The 24,915-nt window shown below is 39.8% G+C and overlaps 1 protein-coding gene across 1 annotated transcript in view; it reads left to right on the top strand.

Annotated features, from left to right (window-relative positions):
- Positions 1-20,860, top strand: part of ERLIN1 (ER lipid raft associated 1) — a 90,428-nt gene extending 69,568 nt beyond the window's left edge. Inside the window, exons 3-9 of the mRNA XM_081267572.1 lie at positions 2,140-2,295; positions 5,459-5,641; positions 6,773-6,884; positions 10,810-10,949; positions 13,474-13,573; positions 16,426-16,544; positions 20,303-20,860. Coding sequence (XP_081123698.1) covers positions 2,140-2,295; positions 5,459-5,641; positions 6,773-6,884; positions 10,810-10,949; positions 13,474-13,573; positions 16,426-16,544; positions 20,303-20,452 — 960 coding nt within the window. The 3' untranslated portion in view covers positions 20,453-20,860. The remainder of the gene's footprint in view (positions 1-2,139; positions 2,296-5,458; positions 5,642-6,772; positions 6,885-10,809; positions 10,950-13,473; positions 13,574-16,425; positions 16,545-20,302) is intronic.
- The last annotated feature ends 4,055 nt before the right edge of the window (positions 20,861-24,915 follow it).

Here is a 24,915-nt window from a genome sequence, read left to right as displayed (position 1 = left end):
TTACTTTTCAGCTGTCCAACATCATTCATTCACCCCACTTTGGGAAACAACCAACAATTTGGGCTCTATCCTCTCAGTCCACAGGGCTGCCAGGGACACTAGTCCCTTTCTCCAATGCCACACAAAATGAATTGAATGGAATTTCAGTTTTTAACAGGCATCTTAACATATCTCTGTTATACCATTTTTTATATTTAATTATTTTTGTATATATATCTACCTTATGTACACTATGAATTAGTAGAATAATGTCGTACTCCTTTCCCTAATGTCTGTCAGACCTTTGAATGGAAACTTAAGTAAATTTGAGTTGACTAACTGGATGACTGAATAAATGAATGAATACATGAGCAAATAAAAATAAATTGTGAAGTATGAGAAGAGAAAGGAAGTTGATAATGCTCAAAAGAAAATAAGAAAGAACTTATATTTTTCAAAAAGCAAGAGAGTGGATTTCCATGGTAAAACCACTTTGGAAAACAGCTCACCAGCTTTTCAAAAAGTTCAGTCCCTGTTACCAAAAAAAAGTGACTTTACATCAACAGATACCAGCAGGTCTACTCCTAGGTATCTACCAAAGGAAAAGAAAATACACATTCATACATAGACTTGTACATAAATGTTCATAGCAGCATTGTCCACACCAGCCAAAAAAGCAGAAAGAACCCAGTGTCCATGTACTGTGTTGACTAGCATGGCTGTCCTTAATTTTGTGTTTACTTAGTACCTGTGAAAGTGATCTTGTCTGGAAATAGTCTTTGCAGATATAATTAAGTTCAGATGAGGTCATACTGGATTAGGGTGAATTATAAATCCAAAATGATTACTGTCCTTATAATAAGAAAGAAGTGTCTAAATAGAGACATAGACACACTAGAGAGAAATCCAGGTAAAGATGGAAGCAGAAATTAGAGTGGGCCATGGTGGTACATCTCTGTAATCCCAGCGGAAGACTGAAGAAGGAGGATCAGAAGTTCAAGGCCAGCTTCAGCAACTTATCGAAGCCCTAAGCAGCTTTGTGAAACCCTGTCTGTAAATAAAATATAACAAGGACTGAGGATATGGCTTAGTGGTTAAGCACCACTTGGTTCAGTCTCTGTTACCAAAAAAAAAAAAAAGAAAGAAAGGAAAGAAAAAAATTAGAGGGATGCATTCACAAACCAAAGATTACCTCCAACCTCCAGAAGATTGAAGAGACAAAGAGAGAAACTTCAGAAAGCTGAGCCTGCTGGCACCTGGATTTCAAACTTTGAGTCTCCAAAAGTGTGAGACAACAAATGTCTGTTATTAGAAGACTCCCGTTTTGTAGTAACTTGTTACAGAAGCTCTAGGAAACTAATGCAGTCCCTCATCTGGTAAATGGATGAACAAAATGTGATATATCCATTTGATAGAGTTATTCAGCAACAACAACAACAGCAACAACAATGAGGCTCATTAACAAATGAATTAGCCTCTAAAAATATTATGTGCAGTCAGGGAAAAAAAATCACAGAACATACAATGCATAATCCTACTTTTGTGACATGTCTAGAGAATGTGAATCTGTAGAGAAAGAGTGATGACCTTGGGCTGGTGGGAAAATGAGGACTGACTATAATAAAAAAGTTTCTCGGGCTGAAGTTGTGGCTCAGTGGTAGAGCACTTGCCTAGCATGGTTGAGGCCCTGGGTTCGATTCTCAACACCACATATAAATTAATAAATAAATAAAGGTCCATCAACAACTAAAAAAAATTTTTTTAATGTTTCTCTTTAGAATGATAGAAATGTTCTGAAATCAGATTATGATGATGGCAGTACAACTCTATAAGCATATCAAATTCATTGACTTGTACACTAAAAACAAGTAAATTTTATGGTATGTAAATTATATCTCAAGATCTTTTTTTAAAAAAACAAGAGCTCCCATGATTCTGAAACACTTTCCTGTTGTTACAGATTCTCCTGGGATCTCTATCTGCAGTACATGTTTTACAGGGAAACTTCAACCACACCATTGGGATTTTGGAGAGGTTAAAGAAGAAAGTGCTACATTATTTGATAGAGGGAGTTAATATCATAAAAGAGCTGTACAGTGCTCTTAAAATATAGGATTCAGTCTGAAACTTACATTTTTCATCTCTTCATTTTTTCTCTAGGGCCCAAACATGCCTGAGTATCTGGTTGGCAGAAATAATGCCAATAAAGTGGACCTGAACCGTAACTTCCCTGATCTCAATACCTATTTCTACTACAATGAGAAGCATGGAGGACCCAACCATCACTTGCCCCTTCCAAACAACTGGGAAAGTCAGGTAGGAGATAAAATTTGCAAACAGAAGCAAAAAAATCAGCATCTGAAATTTCTTGCAAAAGGATTGTTAAGCAATCTTCATATTAACAAGCAAGAATTAAGCATGTCTTCAACTTCATGTAAATTTGTCTAGAGGAACAATAATTGTATCTTATGCTTCTTTGTATTTGTTCTCTCCCCAAGTAGAGCTCTCCAGGGAGCATAAATATTTGATGATAGTAGTGATGGGGGTGGAGGAGGTGAAAGCAGTATCCTGTAATTGCAGGGTACTTAATCATTTCACAAAGTCCTATCATAGCCAGTGTTTCAGTTGATCATTAGTGTGGTGAGTTCATTGAGCAGTGTCATCCATCTCTGTTTCTTTTTTTAATATTTATTTTTTAGTTGTAATTGGACATAATACCTTAATTTTGTTTATTTATTTTTATGTGGTGCTAAGGATCAAACCCAGGACCTTGCATATGCTAGACAAGTGCTCTACCACTGAGCCACAACCCCAGCCCCCCAAATCTCTGTTTTATAGATATTATACTTACAGATAAAATAATTAAAGTGAGCATGGTAGCAACTTGGGAGCCTGAGACAGGAAGATCACAAGTTTGAGGCTAGCTTGGCCTATTTAGTGAGACCCTGTCTCAAAAAAAAAAAAAAAAAAAAAAAAAAAGGGCTGGGGAATGTAGCTCAGTGGTAGAGTACCGCAGGGTTCAATCCCTAATACTGCTACTACCAAGAATAATGATTTAAATCTGCACAGCTAATAAGTGATTGGAATCAGGATCAAAACTCAGGCCTTCTGACTCTTAACCCAGCATTCTTTCTATTGCACTAAACTATTGATAGAGAATTCTAGCATTCTCTTCACAAGATTTCTCAAATCTCTCCTATTTATGGTGAACTGTGTATTTGTCAGCAATTAGTTCCAGAAAGAGATTTAGGAAATCTGACCCTTGTGGGTTTTCCTCTTCCCTTTGTATGTGACCTTAACATTTTACCTTATTCTCCCTCATTTCCCTTCTGTCTCAATAGGAGATGCCAGTCAATGCCCCTAAGCCTCACTCTCCAGGAGGCCTATAATGTGACCACCTGGAAATATGAAGTTTCACTCTGCTAGTGGGCCTGCTTCTACAAATAGCTACAGTCATCTCTGGAGCATCATTGTCAACCCTGGTTTTTACGTTGTAGGGTATAGTTCTAAATGTTTTATTTGTGAATATCTAAACTTAGAAACTGGGCGGAGAAAAATAAAGCAGGCATAGGCCTTTATTCTGGGAATTTCCTGGATGGAATATTCTTAGATATTTTTTTCTCTTTGAATAGGAAGTAAAAGTCATGCTCATTAAGTGTCTGATAGCAACTATCCTTTGGCTCAAGAAAAATATGAAAAATAACTTTGTACTAGTCAGACTATCCAGCCAAAAGAATGTTCTTATTTGTTAAATTTGTTTCTCTTAGTAAAGTAAGGTGATTGATTCAGTAATAATTAGGGTCCTACTTAGTCCTCTATCTAAATCTTAAAAGGAAAAAAGACAATGAGAAGTCTCTCTTGCTCCTGATGGAGTAGACTTGAGAAAGAAGAGCAGTGAGGAGCTGGCCTTGTTCTGATAGGGCTTCAGACTTGAAGAAAGGACTGCTTCAAATCCTCTGAGCCTCATCAAAGACCAGAACTGGAACTCTTGGTACTATAGCCATGCTTCCCTTAATGACATTTTGGTAAATGATGGGTGGAATATATAGTAGTGGTCCCATAAGATTCTATCCCCTGCGATGTTGTAGCCATTGTCGTTTGTGTAAGTACACTCCAGATGTTTGCACAATGACAAAATCATCTAACAGTACATTTCTCAGAATGTAGCCCCATCATTAAGCCTCACACAACTCTATATGCATTCTGATAGTGTGAACTCAACACTATTCTTTCAGTCCCCCTGGGATGGAAAAATGGGTCTTTCAGAGCTTACCCCTGGTCCAGGAAGAGTAATTAACACATTAACATCTCATAATCTCTAAGCACATCTACCCTGAGAGGAGGAAAAAATTGAGGACTATAAATTGTTTATTTATAATACTGTACTCTACTACTATACTAGGCTAGTCCAAGTGGATTCAAGGCTTTGCTTAAAATACTGTCACTCACTAGCAATATAACACACTATAAAGGGTACAGTTACACTACTTGTCCACAGGATAGTGTGTCTAATTCATGACATTTGGATACGACTAGAGGAGCATGTTCCACATGTCAACATTACAGCACATGTGTTGGGAGAAGGAGGAGGCTGAAAACCTATTATTGTAATCTAGTGTTTTCCAGATTTATTTTCTAAAGCCCCAAATTCCTGTCTTAGAAGCCACAGGACAATGAGTAAATGAGAAGCCTTTTCCTAGGGTTCAGATAGAGGCTCAGCTGGAGCTCTGAACTCTCTAATTATGATAGCCCTCTTCAAACAGATCTCTCTCTCTCTCTCTGTCTCTCTCTCTCTTCCCCCTCTCCCTCCCCCTTTCTCTTTCTAGCTTATTTTCTCAGGGTAATTTTAGGTTCACAGCCAAAAGTACAGAGTCCCCACATACATCCTGTCCCCCTATTTCCTACCCCACCATCACCCACCTGAGTTTACATTGGTTAGTCACTGAACCTGCACTGACTCACCACTAACACTCAAAGTCCATAGTTTACATTAGTGCTTATTCTTTTTTTAATATTTACTTTTTGGTGTAGATGGACACAACACAATGCCTTTATTTTTATGTGGTGCTGAGGATCGAACCCAGGTCCACCCGTGCTAGGGGAGTGCTCTACCGCTGAGCCCACAATCCCAGCCCTAGTGCTTATTCTTGGTGTTATCAATTCTATGGTTTTTAGCAAATTATGATAATATGAATCCACCATTATGGTGTCATACAGCATTGTTCCACTGCCCCAAATATTCTCCTTGTACTTGTTTAGTATATTACAATTCACGTAAAATTTCCTTCTGAAAAAGCCTTCCATACACTTAATTTTGGGAACTGTCATTCCAGAGGTCAGAATTTCCTTAGCTATATTTCTCATGTCAGGTGGGAGTAACTTCTCTGTGTTGTTCAGGCACACTCTCTCCCCAGGCCACTTCCTCACAATGACTTCCATGGCCTTTCCTTTGCTGATAGCCTTTCTTATCTACTTACAGGTGGAGCCCGAGACTAAGGCTGTGATCCACTGGATGCGCTCCTTCAACTTTGTTCTTTCAGCCAATCTCCATGGAGGGGCAGTGGTGGCCAATTATCCATATGATAAGTCTCCCGGGCATCGGTTCCGAAATCCCCACCGCACTACCAATTCCCCTACCCCTGACGACAAGCTGTTCCGGAAGGTATGCAGAAGGGCATTGTCCTGGCTCAATAGACCTGTGTCAAATCAGGAACAAGTCCATAAAAAATAACAGAAAACACTGCCTGCTTGTGAACCACTTAGTCTGGTAAATTATATTTAGGTTTGCATGATGAGCCATAAATTCATGAAAAAGTAATTTAAAAGAAAAGCTTTATACTATAATTACCATGATGTACAAAATGCAGATATAATTTGATTCAAATGTATGAAATGTCAAGATCATTGTACTGTCATGTGTAACTAATAAAAAAAAAATAACAAAAAAAAATGCCAAAAGACTGGTGGTAAGTTAGTGACATTAAACATGAATTTTAGGGTTTCTAATTTATAATTTTATGATAATATATCTGTGTTAATGAAGACTATGCACATGAAACAGGCTTAATTAATAATTCAAGTATTAATGTATACTAATAGATACATTACAATTTATATAAATATATTTAATAATATAATAAATTTAATATTTTATAATAAAATGTATTGGCTAAATTATAAAATATGTTAACATAATTATATATTGATATATAAATAATAATAACAATGTAATTCCTCAACTAATGAATTATAATAGCAAAAAACACCAATTATTCCTTTTCTCCAATAATCTCATTTTGTCCACTCTTATAATTTAAAAAAAAAGGATTATAGAGAAAGACTGCATATGTTTCTTTTCTTCCAAAATATATCTCTCATTTGCCAATACAAATTACTTTTCCTGTTTTTTTTTTGTTTTTTTTTTTGCTCCTTGATTTTGGCTAGAGAATGATACAATTGGAAGGGACCTACACCATCTAGTGCTACCCCTCCTTTTGCACATGAAGAAACTTGACCCCAAGAGAGTGGAAAATCAGAATACAGATCTCTTAATCCTAGTCTGCTTCACACTCCACACACACACACACACACACACACGCTTACATTCACACACACCCACTCTCATACCCACCCTTATACATACTCACATACACTCCATCTCTCTCCTGTTCATATTTTTTTTCACTGAAGCATATATTCAGTTGCCTATACCTAATGGGACTTCATGGCACCACTCTAATTCTGAGCATGAACATTGCCATATGAGATCATTTTCTGCATACTTTTCCTCTAGCTGGCCAAGGTCTACTCCTACGCGCATGGGTGGATGCACCAAGGTTGGAACTGTGGGGATTACTTCCCAGATGGCATCACCAATGGGGCTTCCTGGTATTCTCTCAGCAAGGGTAAGGAGAGTCCTGGACACTGCTCAAGCTGAAATAGTGTAATGCCCACTTTTGAATGACTAGTTTTTTCAAGGAAACAATAGGGACACTATGGAATTTTGCACTCCAGTAAACATCCAAAAAATGGAGAAGATTGTCATTTAGTGTCATCTTGTGAATCTTTAAAACTAAGGTAGGAACACCTGTGGTCCTGTAAAACTGGTAGTTTACACAATAGACTAAAGCATAGGAAGAAAATAATGGGGCCAAGTGATGAAGTGTGTCTCTGAGAATAAACTGATTGAAACCCAGCTTGCCCACTTTCCAGTCATGTTGTTTCAGGATACTTACTTAACCTCTCTGTGCTTTGGTTTACTGATCTGTAATTAACACTAAGAAGGCTGGGGATGTAGCTCAGTGCTTGTCTAGCATGTGTGATGCCCTCAGTTCAATCCCCGGCATGGCCTCCCCTCAAAAGAAGGGATGATTTTGATGCTTTAGATAAAACAACAGACATGAAACATTCAGAAATGCCTCACATGGCAACAGGTGAGCAGAGGAACTGGCCTGGAAAGCACCAGTTGCCCTGGGCTCTGCTCTCCACCCTGACTGCCTGCCTCCCGCAAGCAGGAATTTGCCATAGGCATTGACCATTAATTCTATAGCCTCAAACAGAAGTAAACTTCTCCATTCTCTATTGTGTGGACCTTGCCCATGTTTGAGGGTCAACATGAACCTTTGATTATGAACTTCTGGCAGATAGGCTGTCTAAGGATAAGGAATAGGCCAAAAGAGGAAGCTGGGTTCTTTCAGGAATCACTTTTAGCATTTGTTTTTCCCCATCCTCTCAAGTCTGAGCTGGCTTCAGCATTGGTGAGGGCTGAGTTGATGGTGGAGTGAGGTAGAGAAAGGTTAAGGAGTTGCCATGTACTGAGAGGGAAACTTGTGGCTGTAAACTCACTGAACACAAGGCAAGTAGATTTTGTGAAACTCTGATTTCTTTAGTTTATATTAGAGAAGAAATAGATGTCACCCCCCCATGATTAAAAATATCAAATATGCTTTTTAAAATTAGACTTGTTCCTTGTTTCCTCGATTCCCTTCTCCCTCCTCATCCTCTAAGAAAGCATGCCCCGTGCCTCCTCTGAGAATCCTTGTCCTAAATTAAGCTGGTACATTCCAAGATGATTAAACTAATCAAAATGGTTGTTTTGACAGTGTGGTCTCTGGCATAGCTGTCATCACTGGGGACTTGTGAGAAATATGAATTTTGAAGCCCAAACCCAGACCCACTGAATCAGAAACTCTGGGTGTAAGGCCTAGCAGTCTGTATTTAGCCGGAAGTGCCAGCTTGCCAGGGATTCTAATGCATGGAGAGAATCATGGGTTATAGTTATTGTTGTCCAGCTTCCCCATTCTTTCTGTAATGGCTGTTTGCATTCATTAGCTTAAAGAGCAAGTGAAAGTTGATTAAATGGATACTTATTTTTCAATTTTCATTGTGGTAAAATACACATAATATAAAACCTACTGTCTTTTCTATTTTCACGTGCACAGTTAGTTCAGTGTTATTAAATACATTCATAAAGTTGTGCAACCAGCAACATCGCTCACCTCCAGAATACTTTTTATCTTGCCTCCAGCCCCTGGAAGCCACCATTGTACTTTTTGTCTCTGATTTTAACTACTCTGTATACCTGATGTAAGTGGAATCATGCAGTATTTGCCTTTTTGCAACTGGCTATTTGACTTAGCATAATGAGCCTAAGGTTTATCCATATAGCAACATGTGTCAGAATATCCTTCCTTATTAAGGCTAAATAATATTCCATTATATGTCTACACCACCTTCTATTTGTACATTCAGCCATTGGTGGACACTTGAGTGCTTTTGAATACTGTAAATAATGTTGCTATGGACATGGGTGTACAAATATCTATTTGAGACCCTGCTTTCATTGCTTTGGGGTATATATCCCAAAGTGGAATTGCTCAGTCCTATGGTAATTCTGTTTTGTTTTTTTTTTTTTTCATTTTTTTTTTTTTACTTTTTTGAGGAACTACCATACTGTTTTCCATAGTAGTGCTACTATTTTAGATTTTTTTTTTACCAAAATGCATATAAGTTCTAATTTCTTCACATCCTTGCCAACACTTAATAATTTCCATTTTTCTCTTTTTATAGTAGCCATTCTAACAAGTACATGGTGGGATCTCATGGTAGTTTGAGTTGCATTTTCCTGCTGATTAGTGATATTAAGCATTATTTTATGTGCTTATTGACTATTTGTTTATCTTTGAAGAAATGTCTATTTAAGTCTTTGCCCACTGTTTAATCCTGTTGTTTTTTTTTGTTGTTGTTGAGTTTTAGGAATTCTATATACATTCTGGACATTGAGGTCTTATTGGATACCTGACTTAGAAATATTTTCATCTATCCCATAGTTGCCATTTTACCCTATTGAGATTATCTTTTGATGCATAACTCCTCAATTTCCATGAATTCATATTTGCTTATTGTTTGTTTTGTTGCCTGTGCCACTGATGTCAGACCCTAAAAGTCATCACCAATCCAGTGTCATGAAGCTTTTTGCCTATGTTTTCTCCTAAGAGTTTTATAGTTTGGGGATCGTACATTTATGTCTCTGATCCATTTTGAATTAATTTTTTACTTGGTGTTAGATAAGGACCCAACTTCATGTATTTGCATGTAGATATCCAGTTCTTGAGCACCCACTTGCTAAAGATTGTCCTTTCTCCTGGAATGGTCTTGGCACCCTTGTCAAAAATCATTTGATCAATAAACAAATAAACAAAAAAATCATTTGACCATATGTGCAGAATTTCTGGGCCCTCTCTTCTATCCATTGCTCTGTTGGTCTGCCTTTATGGCAGTACTACATTGTAGTACTGTGGATTTGTAATAAGTTTTAAATTCAGGCAGGGAGTCCTGTAGCTTTGTTCTTTTTCAAGGTGGTTTTAGCTGTTCGGGGTCCTTTGAGATTCCATATGAATTTTTGGATAGGCTCTTCTATTTCAGAAAAGAAAAAGGAATTATGTTGAATTTGTAGATCACTTTGTATAGTATGGACATCTTTGCATAATTTTTAACCCAAGTGAATTTGCCATAAGTACCATCCTAATAATCAGAAACATACTAAAAATAATTTATTCCATTGAATAATTGAATGACATAGATCAGAGCAGGCATTTGGTGGAGGAAAAATATACAGCTACCTTCTGCTTTTTCATGAGTCAGTTTGTCTGGGAGAATTATTTTCAGATCAGCATGTTCTCAGGGTGAGGGATGTGAAAACAAAATATTCATCTTATTTTTAACCTCCCAGGTCTGAAAAGCATTGTAATTTAAAAAGAAAAATCTCCCAAAAGCAATACATAACGCATGTTCTAATAATAAGGCACAGTTTATCATCAGGATTTGGAAATGATAAGATAGACGAGAAGTGAAATTAAATCCTGAAATGGGAAAAATGGAGAGGAAGCAGATGACAAAATGAGCATTCATGAAGAGAGGAAATGGGAAAGAGAGAAAGGCATGTGAACTGGAAACTTGGAGAAAGCTTTTTTTTGTACCAGGGATTGAATCCAACGGACTTAACCATGGAGCCACATCCCCAGCCCTTTTTATTTTTTATTTTTAGAAAGGGTCTCACTAAGTTGCTTAGGGTCTCATTAAGTTGCTGAGGCTAGCCTTAAACTTGAAGTTCTCCTGCCTCGGCCTCCTGAGCTGCTGGGATTACAGGCATGCACCACTGTGCCAGCTAGGGGAAAGGTTTTATGGGAGAGAAAAGTAAACAGAGATCAAGAGGTAAAATAGAAGGTGGGGAGGGTGGCGGTGTGGAGAAATTGTGATTAAAAAGAGATGAGGTGGGGGGTTGGGTGGGAGCCTAGTTGTACAAATCTGCAACTACCCTCTTTCCCTTAGGAATGCAAGACTTTAATTATCTCCATACCAACTGCTTTGAGATCACTCTGGAACTCAGTTGCAACAAGTTTCCCCGTCAAGAGGAATTACAGCGGGAGTGGCTAGGTAATCGGGAAGCCCTAATCCAATTCTTAGAACAGGTAAGATGTCATTTTTCATCAGAGGGAGGGAATGGAAGGAGGGAGGAAGGGAAGGAGGGAGAGAGGGATGTGGGTGTTCCCCAGTGACAGGCTCCATTTTTGAGTCTGGCAAGATCTGACTTTTCCAGTCACTCAGTGTAGTAGATTTTGGTTGCCCTTCCCAGTGAGATTCATTCATTCAACATGACAGAGCACTATGATCTGCCAGAAACTTAACTTAAGAGCTTGGTATTATTAATAAACAAATACACAAACAAATATCCCTGCCAATATAGAATTGAATTCTAGAGAGGACAATAAGTAAAATAAGAAAGTAAATTTTAGAACATGTTAAAGGAGAGATGCTATAAAGAGAGCCTTCCAGGGAAGGTGACTTTTAAACAGAGATTTCAAAGAGTTGAGAGAGAATCATGCAGTTTTTCAGGGCCAAAAAGGGGTTTCCTAAATGGACACAAAACAATCATAAAACCAAAGACAAACCAAAAAATGTTCAACATCACTAATCATCGGGGAAATGTAAATGAATACCAAATGAGATACCCTTTATACCCATAAGAACTTTATTTTTCTTTTGCAACACTAGGGATTGAACACAATGAAAAGTAATGTAGCCCTGTATGTACCACAGGGCTACACACCCAATCCTTTTTATTTTTTTATTTCGAGACATAGTCTTGCTAAATTGGCCAGGCTGGCCTCAAACTTGGGATCCTCCAGCTTCAGACTCCTCTCAAGTCACTGGGATTATAGGTATGCACCACTGTACCCGGCTCTGCATACCAATTGGGATGGCACCTACCAGAAAAGAAAAAAATGGCACATCTCTAATCCCAACAACTCTGGAGGCTGGGGTAGAAGAATTGCAAGTTCAAGGACAACATTGGCAACTTAGAGAGACCCTGTCTTTTTTTTTCTGTTTAGATATACATGACAGTAGAATGTATTTTGATATATTATACATACATGGAGAGAGACCCTGTTTTGATAAAAAATAAAAAGGGCTCAGGGTGCAGGCCAGTGGTAGAGTTCTCCTGGGTTCAACCCCCCAAAAGTACCAGACATACACTAAAAAAGTGTTAGAGAGGATATTGGTGGGAATGTAAAATGGCTAGAGCTACTATGGAAGTTCATCACCAAATTGTAAATAGAATTACCATAGGAGCCAGTAATATTGCTTGTGAATGTACACCAAAGCACTGAAAACAGGGTCTCAAAGAGGAATTTGCACACTCTTGTTCATAGTAGCATTTTTCATAAAAGCCAAAAAGTGGAAGCAACTCAAGTGTCCCTTGATAGATGAATGTACAAACAAAATCTGGAGTATACATATAATAGATATTATTTAGCCTTCCATCAAAATGAAGGAAATTCTGATACATGCTTCATTGTGGATGAACCTTGAGGACATCATGTTAAGTGAAAAGGCAAATGTGCCAGGTGTGGTAGTGCACACCTATAATCCTAGTAGCTCAGGAAGCTGAGGAAGGATCACAAGTTCAAGGCCAGCCTCAGCAATTTAGCAAGTCCCTAAGCAACTCAGAAAGACCCTCTCTCAAAATAAAAGTAACTTGGGATGTAGGTCACTGGTACAGCACCCCTGGGTTTAGTCCCAAACACCTCATCCCTAAACGTACTCATCCCGGCAAGTACTGTATGATTCCACATATGTCAGATATGTAGAGTGGTCAAAATATGAAGACAGAAAATAGAATTGTGGTTGCCAGAGCCAGGGAAAGAGGAGGGAATGGAGAGTTTTTATTTAATTAAGTCAGAGTTTCAGTGTTACAAGATGCAAAAAGTTCTAAGGATGAGTGCTGGGACTGGTTGCACATTCTGACTGTGTTTATTAACACTGAAATGGACACTTAAAATGGTTAAGATGATACATTTTATGTCATGTATGTTTTATAACAATTTTAAAATTTTTAGTTTAAAAAATGCAAGGTTGGGCTGGGTGTGGTGGTGCACATCTGTAATCTCAGCAACTTGGGGGGCTCAGGCAGGAAGATCGAGAGTTCAAAGCCAATCACAGCAACTTAGCAGGGCCCTAAGCAGCTCAGTAAGACCCTGTCTCTAAATTAAAATATTAAAAAGGGCATGGAATGTGGCTTAGTGGTTTAGTGCCCCTGAGTTCAATTCCTGGTATTCCCCCACCCCCCAAAATTGCAAGTTCTGGATAGCAGTGTGGCTAGCCTCCCAGTGGGTTTCAGGTGTAAAGCAGAGTGTGATCAACAATGAGAGCAGGTGGCCAACAGGGACCACAGCTTTTTAGACCATCCTAAAAACTGTAGTCTCTGCGCTGAGTTAGGTTTTGAGTAGAACATGAAATGATTTGACTTAGGTTTTAACAGGATCGCTGTGTTCTGTTGAGGAGATTATTGGGGTGGAGGAGCAGCAAAGAGACTGGGCTGGGGACTGTTACCCACTTGGGGAGCTCGAGTGTGAAAGCATATAAGAAAGGGCTTTATACTATAAAAACTCCACCAGTCTGAGCATAACTCTGTGCTCTCAACTTTTCCTGCAGGTTCACCAGGGCATCAAGGGAATGGTGCTTGATGAGAATCATCATAATCTCACAGGGGCTGTCATTTCTGTCCATGGGATTAATCATGATGTCACTGCGGGTAGGTGGTCCCTACTTGGGGGTGTCAGGAATACTGGAGGTAGAGGTTAAGAAGAAAGGGTACTAGAAATGGAGAAAGTAAATCAAAAGGCTGGATCAAGCAACCAAGATGTTTATATGGAAAATCTTTTGCTTGTGAAACAAGCAATCCCTGAGAGGCAAGGACCAGGAGGAAAAAATGAAAAGTAATTTCTTGTCAGAGTGGAGGAGTCACTGCCACATACAACATTGTTATTTCTGGCCTTGAGGCTATAATAGTTTGCAAATTGGTGTGAAAATGGGGTAGAAAAGAAAAGAGAAGGACTGTAAATCTGTTTAGTTTGTCGCTGACTCAGGCATTTCCATATATGTCCACTCAGACATATATGTTAGCAAGATTGGTTCTGGGTTTGCTGCAGGTCAAGACTGGTGGTGGAGAGAGATCTTGGAGCTATGTGAGACCTCCTTGAAGGGTATAGAATGATCTCATGGAAGAATGGTGTTGCAAATGGACCTAGCTCAGATTGATTATGCACAATTTATAGGGTTTTTTTTCTTATTTTTAATGGATAGCAGTAGTTACCAATGGTTAAGGGTTGGTAAGATTTGCCTACAACCTCGATACCAGCAAGGCTCAGCTCATTTTACCACACAAACATTTATTACCAAGCAGGCATTTTTACAGTTCATGCAATCTGTTTAAGCTGCATGAAATCTATATTCTTTAAGGTGATCCCAGCATAGCTTCAATTAAAGGTCCATTCAAGACAAAGGCAATATTCTAAAAGCAGAATTCTGTAGCCTCTTGATCAGGCATCAGACAACCGGAATCCTTCATCCCAATGGCTGGACCCAGGACCATTTATGGATCCAACTTCAGGCACCCTCTCAAGATCACAGGCTTCAGGACTTGTTCGATTTTTATCCCACATAAGCAAGGGAGAGGAATATCTCTGAAACATTCTAGCCACTGATAGTGATCATCATTCATTCCACCAATAAGTGCCCACTTCCCCACACTCATTGTGCTAATAAATAACATTTCACTGGTGAAAAAGATCTATTGCTAAAATTCATTATGCTACTTAGCAAATCATATAAAGATAAACATAGTTGAATCCCTCTTCCTACCTGCATCTGGAATGGGGTCTTTCTGATAAAACATTTGTTATCACACTTCTAAGTGTGAACCTCCAATTAAGAAAATGATAGCCCCTGGAGTATAACTCAAACTATCTAATATATGCATAATAATACCTTGCCTTTGCTAAAGTATTTTAAAGTAAATTACAGACACTTAATAGGTAGCAGAAAAAAAAAGAGTTACTCATTATTGCCTGTACCATTCTTTATTGCATTTATTATTTCAATTAATCATTGCTGCATACTTTAAAAAATTTATAGGCACCATCATTATTGGCCATAATACTGTATTCCTGCCACAGAAAAACAGGCTTATTTTGAAGGTGATGGAAGAAATTTTAAAATATGATTTTCAAAATCAGAACATGGCAATCATTTAGTAAGCCTTCCTACTTAATATAAAATTACATGCTCCCAGCATCTCTTAGCACTGGTTGTCCAAGCCAGCAGTGTGAGGGCTATTAGTGCAGGTTGTACACAGCTCAACCACGTAGCTTTTCTAGGGTGCCCCATTAAGCATCTACCTGAGTGTTCCCAAATTCATAAAGCAGTCATTTTTTTTTTAAAGAGAGAGTGAGAGAGGAGAGAGAGAGAGAGAGAGAGAATTTTTTTTAATATTTATTTTTCAGTTCTCGGCGGACACAACATCTTTGTTGGTATGTGGTGCTGAGGATCGAACCCGGGCCGCACGCATGCCAGGCGAGCGCGCTACCGCTTGAGCCACATCCCCAGCCCATAAAGCAGTCATTTTTTGATGGCTCTGTTTATTATAATAATTTCTGCTTCTGTTTAGCAACTTAAATCTATAGTTCTCATTCTTGTTTCTTTAGGTAGAGATCATTTCTTCACAGTGACTTTTTGACTTTTCAAATATTAAAAACAGGTTTCAAATAGTTTCCTTAATCAGGCAACATAATAAACATTTTAACCTTTGCTTTCTTCTAGTGACCCTTTACTAGACACAAATTTGTATTGAAAGACCCCCGGACCCTCAAATCCCCCGTCCAAAAGAGAACTAGCGTCACACTGGCTGCAAAAGCAAGAGGCAAGTTTATTAATACACAGGCGCCTGCGGGTGCACAGCAAAACCTCAGCCGAAGCTTTGGTGAACTGGCACACCGGGCTTTGGGGTACAGATCTTTTATAGGGAAAAAGGAGTTGTTTTCCACCTAGCACAATAACAGGTATTTTTGAATTCAGCATACACGTCACTTAAAGGGTAAACTTGTTTTTCACTATGATAAACTTGTTTTTCACTATGATAAACTTATTTTTCACTATAGTTTCCCGAAAAACTCATTAATCTCACAGGTTTACATTGTGTTTCCTCCCTGTTCCCGCTTATGATCCCAGTTTGCTCAAGCATGTCCTATGATGTGGTCAGGGTGCCCTTTCTAACAGGTCATGTGGTGAGCTCACCTGTTTACTACATACTTTCTACTTTTCATAATCCGGCCTTAGGTTATGGGGCTGGGGTCTTTCAGTATTAAAATCCAAGGTCTAGAATGGAAGACAATACTTTCAGTGTGAAGCACAGCGGAACATTTTCTTAGGGGCTCCTCCTATTGAGAAGTATCCTTGCAATCAATTTAGTGCTTCATCAGTTTCATTCTGCCGTTAAGAAAAAACAAGCTGTAGTCAGCTAAAATCTCCAGATCACTCTTCATAACAAGGTTCCATTTGGGGCATGTTTTTAATCAGCAGACTGAGTCACATCCTTGTCACTGTTAGGTGAACGAGGTGATTACTTCCGGCTACTGCTCCCAGGTACCTACACTGTCACTGCCACAGCACCTGGGTTTGACCCACAGACAGAGAATGTGATCGTGCATCCTGGGAGACCAACGCTGGTGAGTTCTGCTGAGCTTTACAGAACACTACAAATATCATTTATTCCATGTCTTAAACAACTGGTTGCTTTGCTCTAATCTTGTCTGAGCTTCCCTCTTTCACCTTTAAAAAAAGTTCATTGCTCTTCTATCCTAATTTTTCTTGTCCTTCTTCTTTTGTCTCCTTTCCCACTTCCTTTTGGCTTTTTCTTATTCTTCTGTTTAACACAGCATCCTGATTAAAAAACTATGTTTTAAATCCATCTTATTTTCCCACAGACCTTGAATAAATTGCCTCTCTCATCCTCAGTTTCTTCCTAAGACTAATGGTACCACCTTCACAGGAGGTTCAAAAGAGAAAGAACACGACTAGCATTTAGTATAGTGGTTGACATGACTCAACATGTAAATCCTGGAGCTCCTGCACAGATTCCCTGGCCTCCCCTAATTGCATTCCTTGGTCCATAAGCAAGGAATAACACAGGGTGGCGCTCTGCCAGCCCTTGGGTACCCTGTTGGCTCACACATTCTTTTTTTTTTTTTTTTTTTTTTTTTTAAAGAGAGAAGGGGGGGGGGAGAGAGAGAGAGAGAGAATTTTTAATATTTATTTTTTTTTAGTTCTTGGCGGACACAACATCTTTGTTGGTATGTGGTGCTGAGGATCGAACCCAGGCTGCACGCATGCCAGGCGAGCGCGCTACCGCTTGAGCCACATCCCCAGCCCCGGCTCACACATTCTTGATTTCTGCTTGCCTCTGCCAAGAGCCCGCTGCTCTCTAATTAGCTGACTGTAATATTCAATCTCCACTGCTTTCCTTTATGGATAGGAAAGCAGTGGAGATTGAATATTACAGTCTCCACTGCTTTTTTTGATTTACAGTCTGGAACTTTTTTAACTTTAGGTCATATTAGATAAGGTTCTCAGAGCTTAAAGGGAAGCAGAGGTCATGGACATTAATCCTCAGATGTTTTCAAATGAGGAAAAAGGAGTCAATTCTATTTAATGAGCATCTACAACCCTTGTTTTCTATAGTTGGCATTTCCCAGGGCCTCCTCACTCGTCCTTTTCCTTCTCTGCACAACTCCAGAGCTTAGTAGACCCTCCCTCTCTCTTTCCTTAACACAATGCAGTCAAGTATCTCATCATTTTAAATGTAGTAATGTCCCCCAAAGGCTCAGATATTGAAGGTTTGGTCCTCAATGCAACAATGTTCAGAGATGGGTCTTTTGAGAATTAAGTGGATAATGAAGGCTCTGACCTCATCAATGTATTGATCCATAGATGGACTCATAGCTGTGGCATTGGTGGGAGGTGGCAGAAGCTTCAGGAAAGGGGACATGGTCTGAAAGGGTATAGCTTGTCCTCAACCTTCCTTCCCCTTCCTTCCTTGCTTTTGAGAGGTGAGTAGCTTTCTCTGCCACATTCTTCCACCATGATCTTCTGCCTCACTATAGGCCTAAAGTAATATAGTCAGCCTGCCACTGACTGAAATCTGAAACCATGAACTAAAATAAATCTTTCCTCCTTTAAGTTGCTTTTCTCAGGTATTTTGTCACAGAAATGAAAAGATAGCACAGAGAGTTTTCGAGAATTATCTCAATAACCTTCACAATAACTCTATGAGGTAGATATAAGTGTCCCCATTTGTGGCTGCAGAAATTGAAACTTGTCTAAAGACAAGAAACTTATATAATATCACACTGTGAGGAAGTGATGGGAGCCAGGATTTGAACCTATGACAGGCTCTCCAGGCTGCCTCCTCATCCATTGTGTCAGGACCTTATAATCTGTTTTCATAACCCTTTATTTTACCAGCAGCCAAGCAGGGAGCAGATTTGGCTGCCTGCATACATCAAAGTGGGGACAAGCAGCTAAATTTTTCTCTGCTGGCCCTAAAGAAATGGTTACAGTTTATAGCAATGAAAGCCAGGTGATAGGCATATGTAGGTTTAGCTAGGCTGTGCTAGTCAGAGAACATGTCGGCTTCAGCTTTCCTAATGCCTGGCCCAGTCCAAGGGTAGTTTTTATTCTCAGCATGAAGAAGCTTTCTGTTTCAGGATAATAAGGAATTACTCTGTAAATCCTTTGAGAATTCCTCTGAAATTTTTAGATAATCCTCCCCCTAGTCCCTCTACTCCCATCTCCTGCATTACTTCTACTCACAGATGCAGGAAGAAAAGAGTAACTCTTCCATTTCATCCTGTTAGCTGATTCCAATTTCCCAGCCAATGCGTCCTCTTTCCCTTTATCCTTATTCTACACTAAAATCAAATGATCAGCAGGCAGCTGTATACATAGGTCTTGTGCTAAGCAAGTTTATTCAATGCTGAATGCAAACAACCAAAAGACCTCTCAAATAACATACTCTGTTTCAAAGTATTTCACCTCCTTTTTTTCACATATTCTTTAAATAAATTAGCATAACTGGTTCTTCATATGTCAAATATAACTCAGGGGGAAAAAATCTGTCTTTTAGGTACAATTCTCAGATACAGTAACAACTAAGAATCTGATCTATGGATCACAGTAGAATCTATTTCCCTTTCCATCCTAAAGCAGACAGCCATCTGGCTGAAGAAAGAAAAAAAAAAGAAAAGAAAAGGAAAAAAGATTGTTTACAGAAGGGTTTCCATGTTACAATCAAGAAGTTTTAAAATACCTCCCAGGGTCCTGTGCGGCCTTGCTTTACCCTGCAGCCTTCCAGATGTGGCTTCTTCCGTTTTCCTCTGTCCTTTCCTCCTTTTGTTGTCTTTCTCCTCTCTTCTTTCCCCTTTCCTAGATTTCTGTATTACTAAAAAGGAAATAGTAAATGACACAGTGCAGTTGGTTCTGACTCCCCTACCCCCACTCCTTTGGTGAACTAGCAGAAGAACTGGCTTGGATTCCTGTGCACAGGGCAGGAAATAACCCCACGGAGAGGTCTCTCCATCAGTGGCCTGTTTTTCACTCCCAGCTGGCTCAGACTGTTCCAAGGGCAGGGCAGCCAGGCTTGCCCCAGGGGAGCTTTCAGGACACTGTGCCTCTCCCTCTTCTTTCCCTGCCTGCAAGGGCTGTCCAGCTCCTCCACGCCCAGTGTATCCCACACTCAAAGGCATCTTTCCATCTGCATGCTGTGGCCAGAAGGGAAGTATCATTTAGCTCTCAAAGGATGCATCTGTGCCCAGGGAAGTTTAGGGTCCAAAAATGCATAGGCAGTCTCCATCATCTCTATCTACTGCCAAATAATAGAGCAGAAAATTTAGTTCTGAAGGTCTGAGACACACATTGGCATGCCCGAGCAGGGCACCCGTGACTCATATAGTCAGTGTAAAGGAGACAGATATTATTAGGGCACCATCAATCCTAGGTCTTAAGCAACAATATTGGTGAAATCATGATTTGGGATGTAGAAATAATTTTTTCTCATTCATATAAAATAAATGTATATTTACCTATGTGTTGCCAGTGATTGTGTACCAATTTGGGGAGACTATTATCCAAGTCTACAGGACACCACTGGTGCTGCTCTTGGCCATTGCTGTAATAATTCTCCCCAAGTCTCCTGCCCTTGGAACCTGGAACTGTGGTAGAGAAGAATCCAGGGGCTGGGGTTATGGCTCAGTTGTAGAGTGATCGCCTAGCATGCACGAGGCACTGGGTTCAATCCTCAGCACCACATAAATGTAAAATAAAGGTATTGTGTCCACCTAAAACTAAAAAATAAATAAATAAATATTTAATAAAAAAAAAAGAAGAAGAATCCAAACTGGGATCCTACCTTCTGCTTTTCCTCTTCCAGGTCAACTTCTACCTCAAGAGAAGCATCGCTCCGGTAAACCCTCTGAGGAAGGCTCCGGGTGGAGGGCAGGGAGGCAGGATGCAGGCGCAGCTTCGGATAACCAAAAAGAAAGATGGGGCCAGGAAGCAGCCACACAGAGGCCCTGGCTGAAGCTCACCGGGCCCTGGCCATGTTTAGGAAGGCTTTATTCCTGCTCTCAAATCCCATGAGGCATGCTCTCTCTTTTTTTTTTTTTTATCTGAGACATATTTAAATATAAACATATTGAGAACAGTTCAGAATGGTCTTCATGTGTTTCGGGAGTAAGCCTTCTCTAGGCCAATGTCAAACAGTGTGGAGTGGAAAACTGATGCAGTTGTACACACATAGCCTGAAGGGTTCAGGTTTCTGTTCTGGGAGTTTGGTTTAGGCCTGTCCCCTGTGCATCCAAGACTACTTCTGCTTGGCTGACCACCCAAGAGGGGGTTGTTATAAAGTGAAGCCACCTCATATGCCTGGCCCCTTCTGCACATAGCCAGTTTTCTCTCCAGTTCTCCACATCATGACTCAGCCAGGGAGCCCTGGCCAGGACACCACAGCTGTGCTGTTTGGATTCTTCAGCCATCAGAATCATGAGCCAAATAAACCTCCTTACTTTATGAGTTATCCAGCCTTAATATTTTGTTTTAGCAGGACAAAAATGGACTAAGATCTGAAATCAGAATTAATGGGGGCAAGGGAGGGCAGAATTTAGGACAAGAAAGAAGAGTCTCCAACTTTGGGTCCAGCATTTTCCTGACTTGTACCCCTTTAATTTTATATCTAGAGTTTGATTTTACTTTATTTTTCATTTTATTTTTATTTTTTATATTTATTTATGTTGGGTACTAAGTATTGGACCCAGGGGCACTTTACCATTGAGCTACATCCCCAGTCCTTTGAAATTTTTATTTTGAGGTAGGGTTGCACTAAGTAGTTGAGGGTCTCACTAAGATGCTGAGGCTGACCTTGAACTTTCAATCCTCCTGCTTCAGCCTCCCAAGTCTCTGGATTACAGGTATGTATCACCAAGCCTAGCTACAGCATTATTATTATTATTATTATTATTATTATTATTATTATTATTATTATTATTCCCAGGGGCACTTAACCACTAAGCCACATCTCCAGCTCATTTTATGTTTTATTTTGACACAGCATCTTGCTAAGTTGCTTAGGGCTTCACTAAATTGCTGAGTCTGGCTTTGAACTCATGATCCTTTGGCCTCAGCCTCCCGAGTGGTTGGGATTACAGATGTGCGCCACTGCACCCAGGTAAGGAGGATTTTGATATAGGATGATCAGGGAAGGCCTATCTGAAGAGATAATACTTGGCTGATAGGGAAAGGGCAAGAAAGAAGACTCATAAAGGATACGATAAAAGTTTCAGGCAGGCTGGGCACAGTGGCATATGCCTATAATCCCAGTGGCTCAGGAGGCTGAGGCAGGAGGATCACAAGTTCAAAGCCAGCCTCAGCAACAATGAGGTGCCAAGCAACTCAAGAGTTCTATCAAACTAGCAACAAGCTATTGATCCTTGGGGCTTGACTCTCAATGAAACACAAAATAGGGTAGTGATGTGGCTCAGTGATTGCCCTGAATTCAATCCCTGGTACAATCCACCCACCACCAACCCCGCAAAAAAAAAAAGCACCAAGTAGTAGTAGCAAACCCTGTAGCAGGGAAGAGTGTGTGTGTGTGTGTATGCTTAGTTTCCTGACTTATGATCTCAACATGCTAAAAGTCTCACTCAACGTAAGTCCAACAGCGTAGCATCCAAACCACACTAAGTCTAGTCATAAGTGAACCAGTAAGACTCACTTTTTCCATGGCAACAGAAGACACCCTAACTTGGACCAATCATCTCAAAACCCAGGATCTAGAAAGTGGGACAGCATGGCTCCAAACAAATCTGCTATCAGAACTGGAGAAGTCAAAGCTGTTGTGTCCAGAGAGACATCTTCACCACGATTTGTCTAGCACACGTATTCCTGACACACACCCTATTCCCGCCCCCTCATGCCCACCTCCTTCCTGGACTATGGCTTCATTTCTACTTCAACACTAACTTCATTCTGGCTGTTAAACCTCGAGTAAACATTCCCCGGGGCACATGCCTAAGCAAACACCAGTACCCTCCCTTCTCCTAAAACTTAAATTTCACCATTTAAAGAGACTCCTTCCACCAGCTCACCTTCTCTCCCGCTCCTCCCCAGGATCTCTCCCCTCAGGGGTCTTCCTTTCTCCTACCTTTATTTTCTTCAGATGTCACAGATGCCCTGCACCCTTTCACCCTTGCCCCTCTGACTGGGGGCACTTGAGGGGGCTTGCAGCCATGGCCCTGTAGTTGGGTAGCAGTCCAGGAAAAGTCTTCAGGGGCGTTGCTTGTCTCTGATGACTCCTATTGCACAGTCCTGGGGAGGTGGCAAATAAAATCATTCCTTGGATGGATATTCACCCCACAGGCAGAGGGACAAAAGGCCTCTTTGACTTCCCTTTAGGTTGTGCCCAGTGAGATCTTTGGAAAGGAGCCTCCATGCTGAGCATCAGATCAAAGGAGTTAATGAGTTTCCTTAAATCTATTCTGGAATCAGATGAAGTATGAATAAGCCAAAGAAATGACCATGATATTGTTCTTTTTAAAAAAATACCCAAATGTTTACACACATGTAGTTTATAGAAGACTTTTATTTTACAAACCAATATAATTTTTTTTAATGGAGGGATAAAGGATCCACTGTCTTTTGGGGGCTAGCTTTCAAATTTTTATTAAGGACAATTAGAAAAAATACAGTTTCTACCTAATATCACCATTGATTCATACATAACTTGAATGCCAAAAATTAGGAAAATTACATCTTAACATTAAAAAATCTCATAAATCAAATTTTTTTCCATTTTTATTAAGAACGGTATGTTTCAGTTTAGATTAGCATTTGTGAGTCAGGAATTGGAAAATGGAACTTTGTCTCATGTAACTAAAAATTTATAAATTGGGACTTCAGACACAGCTTCCTTTATGTGGTTTAGCATATGTATTCGTTTCTGGATTTCATTATTTTTGACAGTAACTTCTTTCTCACACAATCTCTGCTCATGTCTTCAAGCTTATATTCTATCAAACTAGCAACAAGCTATTGATCCTTAGGGCTTGACTCTCAATAATGTGAATTGAGTTATGTGACTGTCCCTAAAAATATCATAATGACTCTGATTAGTCAGTCTTGGGCCATATGACTACTCCTGGAAGGTGCAGAGGGATAGGGAAGATTGATAACATAAAATAAATGGTTCTCATTTTAAAAAAAAAGTTATAACTCTGTTACCAAATAAAAAGGAATAGATGGTGGTAGGGGGAGGAAATGACCATTTTATTGAATTTAAGCACCATTTAAATTTTACTATGATTTGCTGGGCATGGTGGCACACACCTGTAATCCCTGTGACTCTAGGCTTTGGCAGGAGGATTGCAAGTTTGACACCAGCCTCAGCGATTTAGTGAGGCCCTGAGCACTTTATCAAGACCCTGCCCCAAATTAAAAAAATAAAAAGAGGTTAGGGGTATGGCTCAGTAGTTACATGCCCCTGGGTTCAATACCCAGGACCAAAAAAAAAAAAAAAAAAAAAAAAATTACTGTGATTTTTAACTCAAGCAAATTCCATCATTCAACAAATGTGTACTAGAGACACTATGTACCAGGCACTTGATAGACAACAGGGATATAAAGATAATTCAATAGTCTTGCCTTCAACAAACTCACCATCCACGAGGAAATTAAGAAGCCAACCACTCTGCCATGGGGATCATCCCTGTCAGAGGCCAGAGAATCATGATTGCTTTATCACCCAGTGCCCTCCTTTGTTTGCCTTAGTACAGTCTGAAGTCAGATGACTCACTTCTATGACACGTTGCACACTAATCTCGAACACATTATTATCAAATCTGGGTGGAGGACATGAAATAGGCCACAAGTTCAACAAGAGATCATCAAGGGGGTCAGCTGCTTAAATAGGTAATGATTTCTGAGACTGTGTCTGAGAAGAACAGTGTCACATCACCAGAAACACAGTCCCCCATGCCCTCCCAAGAGTCTGTTTTCTCTGAGTGTAAGATACAAATGGTGGCACCTTTTCAGGAAGAACAGTGAGGGTCATAACATCACTAAAGCCCACGGATGCACCAGAATAAAACATTGTGAGGGAAGGCAAACACAGCAGATCCAGAACAAAGTTCCCAAACGAGATGAGTTGTGGAGACTTTGAAACTTGGCAGATGATGGCTTTGCGTTTTACATATTCGGAAATCTTGGGCAAGCCAGATACTGTATTCTCAGGTCTTCCAGAGGCTGAAGGAGGAGGATCACAAATTCAAGGGCCAGCCTGGGCAACTTAGCAAAACCATTTCAAAATAAAATAAAATATAATAAAAGGCTGGAAATATAGCTCAATATTAGAGCACTTTCCTCACATACAAGAGGCCATGGGTTTAATACTTAGTTCTAGAAAACATAATAATAATATAGTATCTTGGACAAATCAGGTAGTTTCCAAAATATGGGTACAGAATTACAAGCCATGTTCAAGAGGTCCATTAG

This window comes from Spermophilus citellus, assembly GCF_964194105.1.
Source record: "Spermophilus citellus genome assembly, chromosome: 15".
In the NCBI taxonomy this organism is placed as follows: Eukaryota; Metazoa; Chordata; class Mammalia; order Rodentia; family Sciuridae; genus Spermophilus; species Spermophilus citellus.
This window is presented reverse-complemented; position numbering and strand designations above follow the sequence as displayed.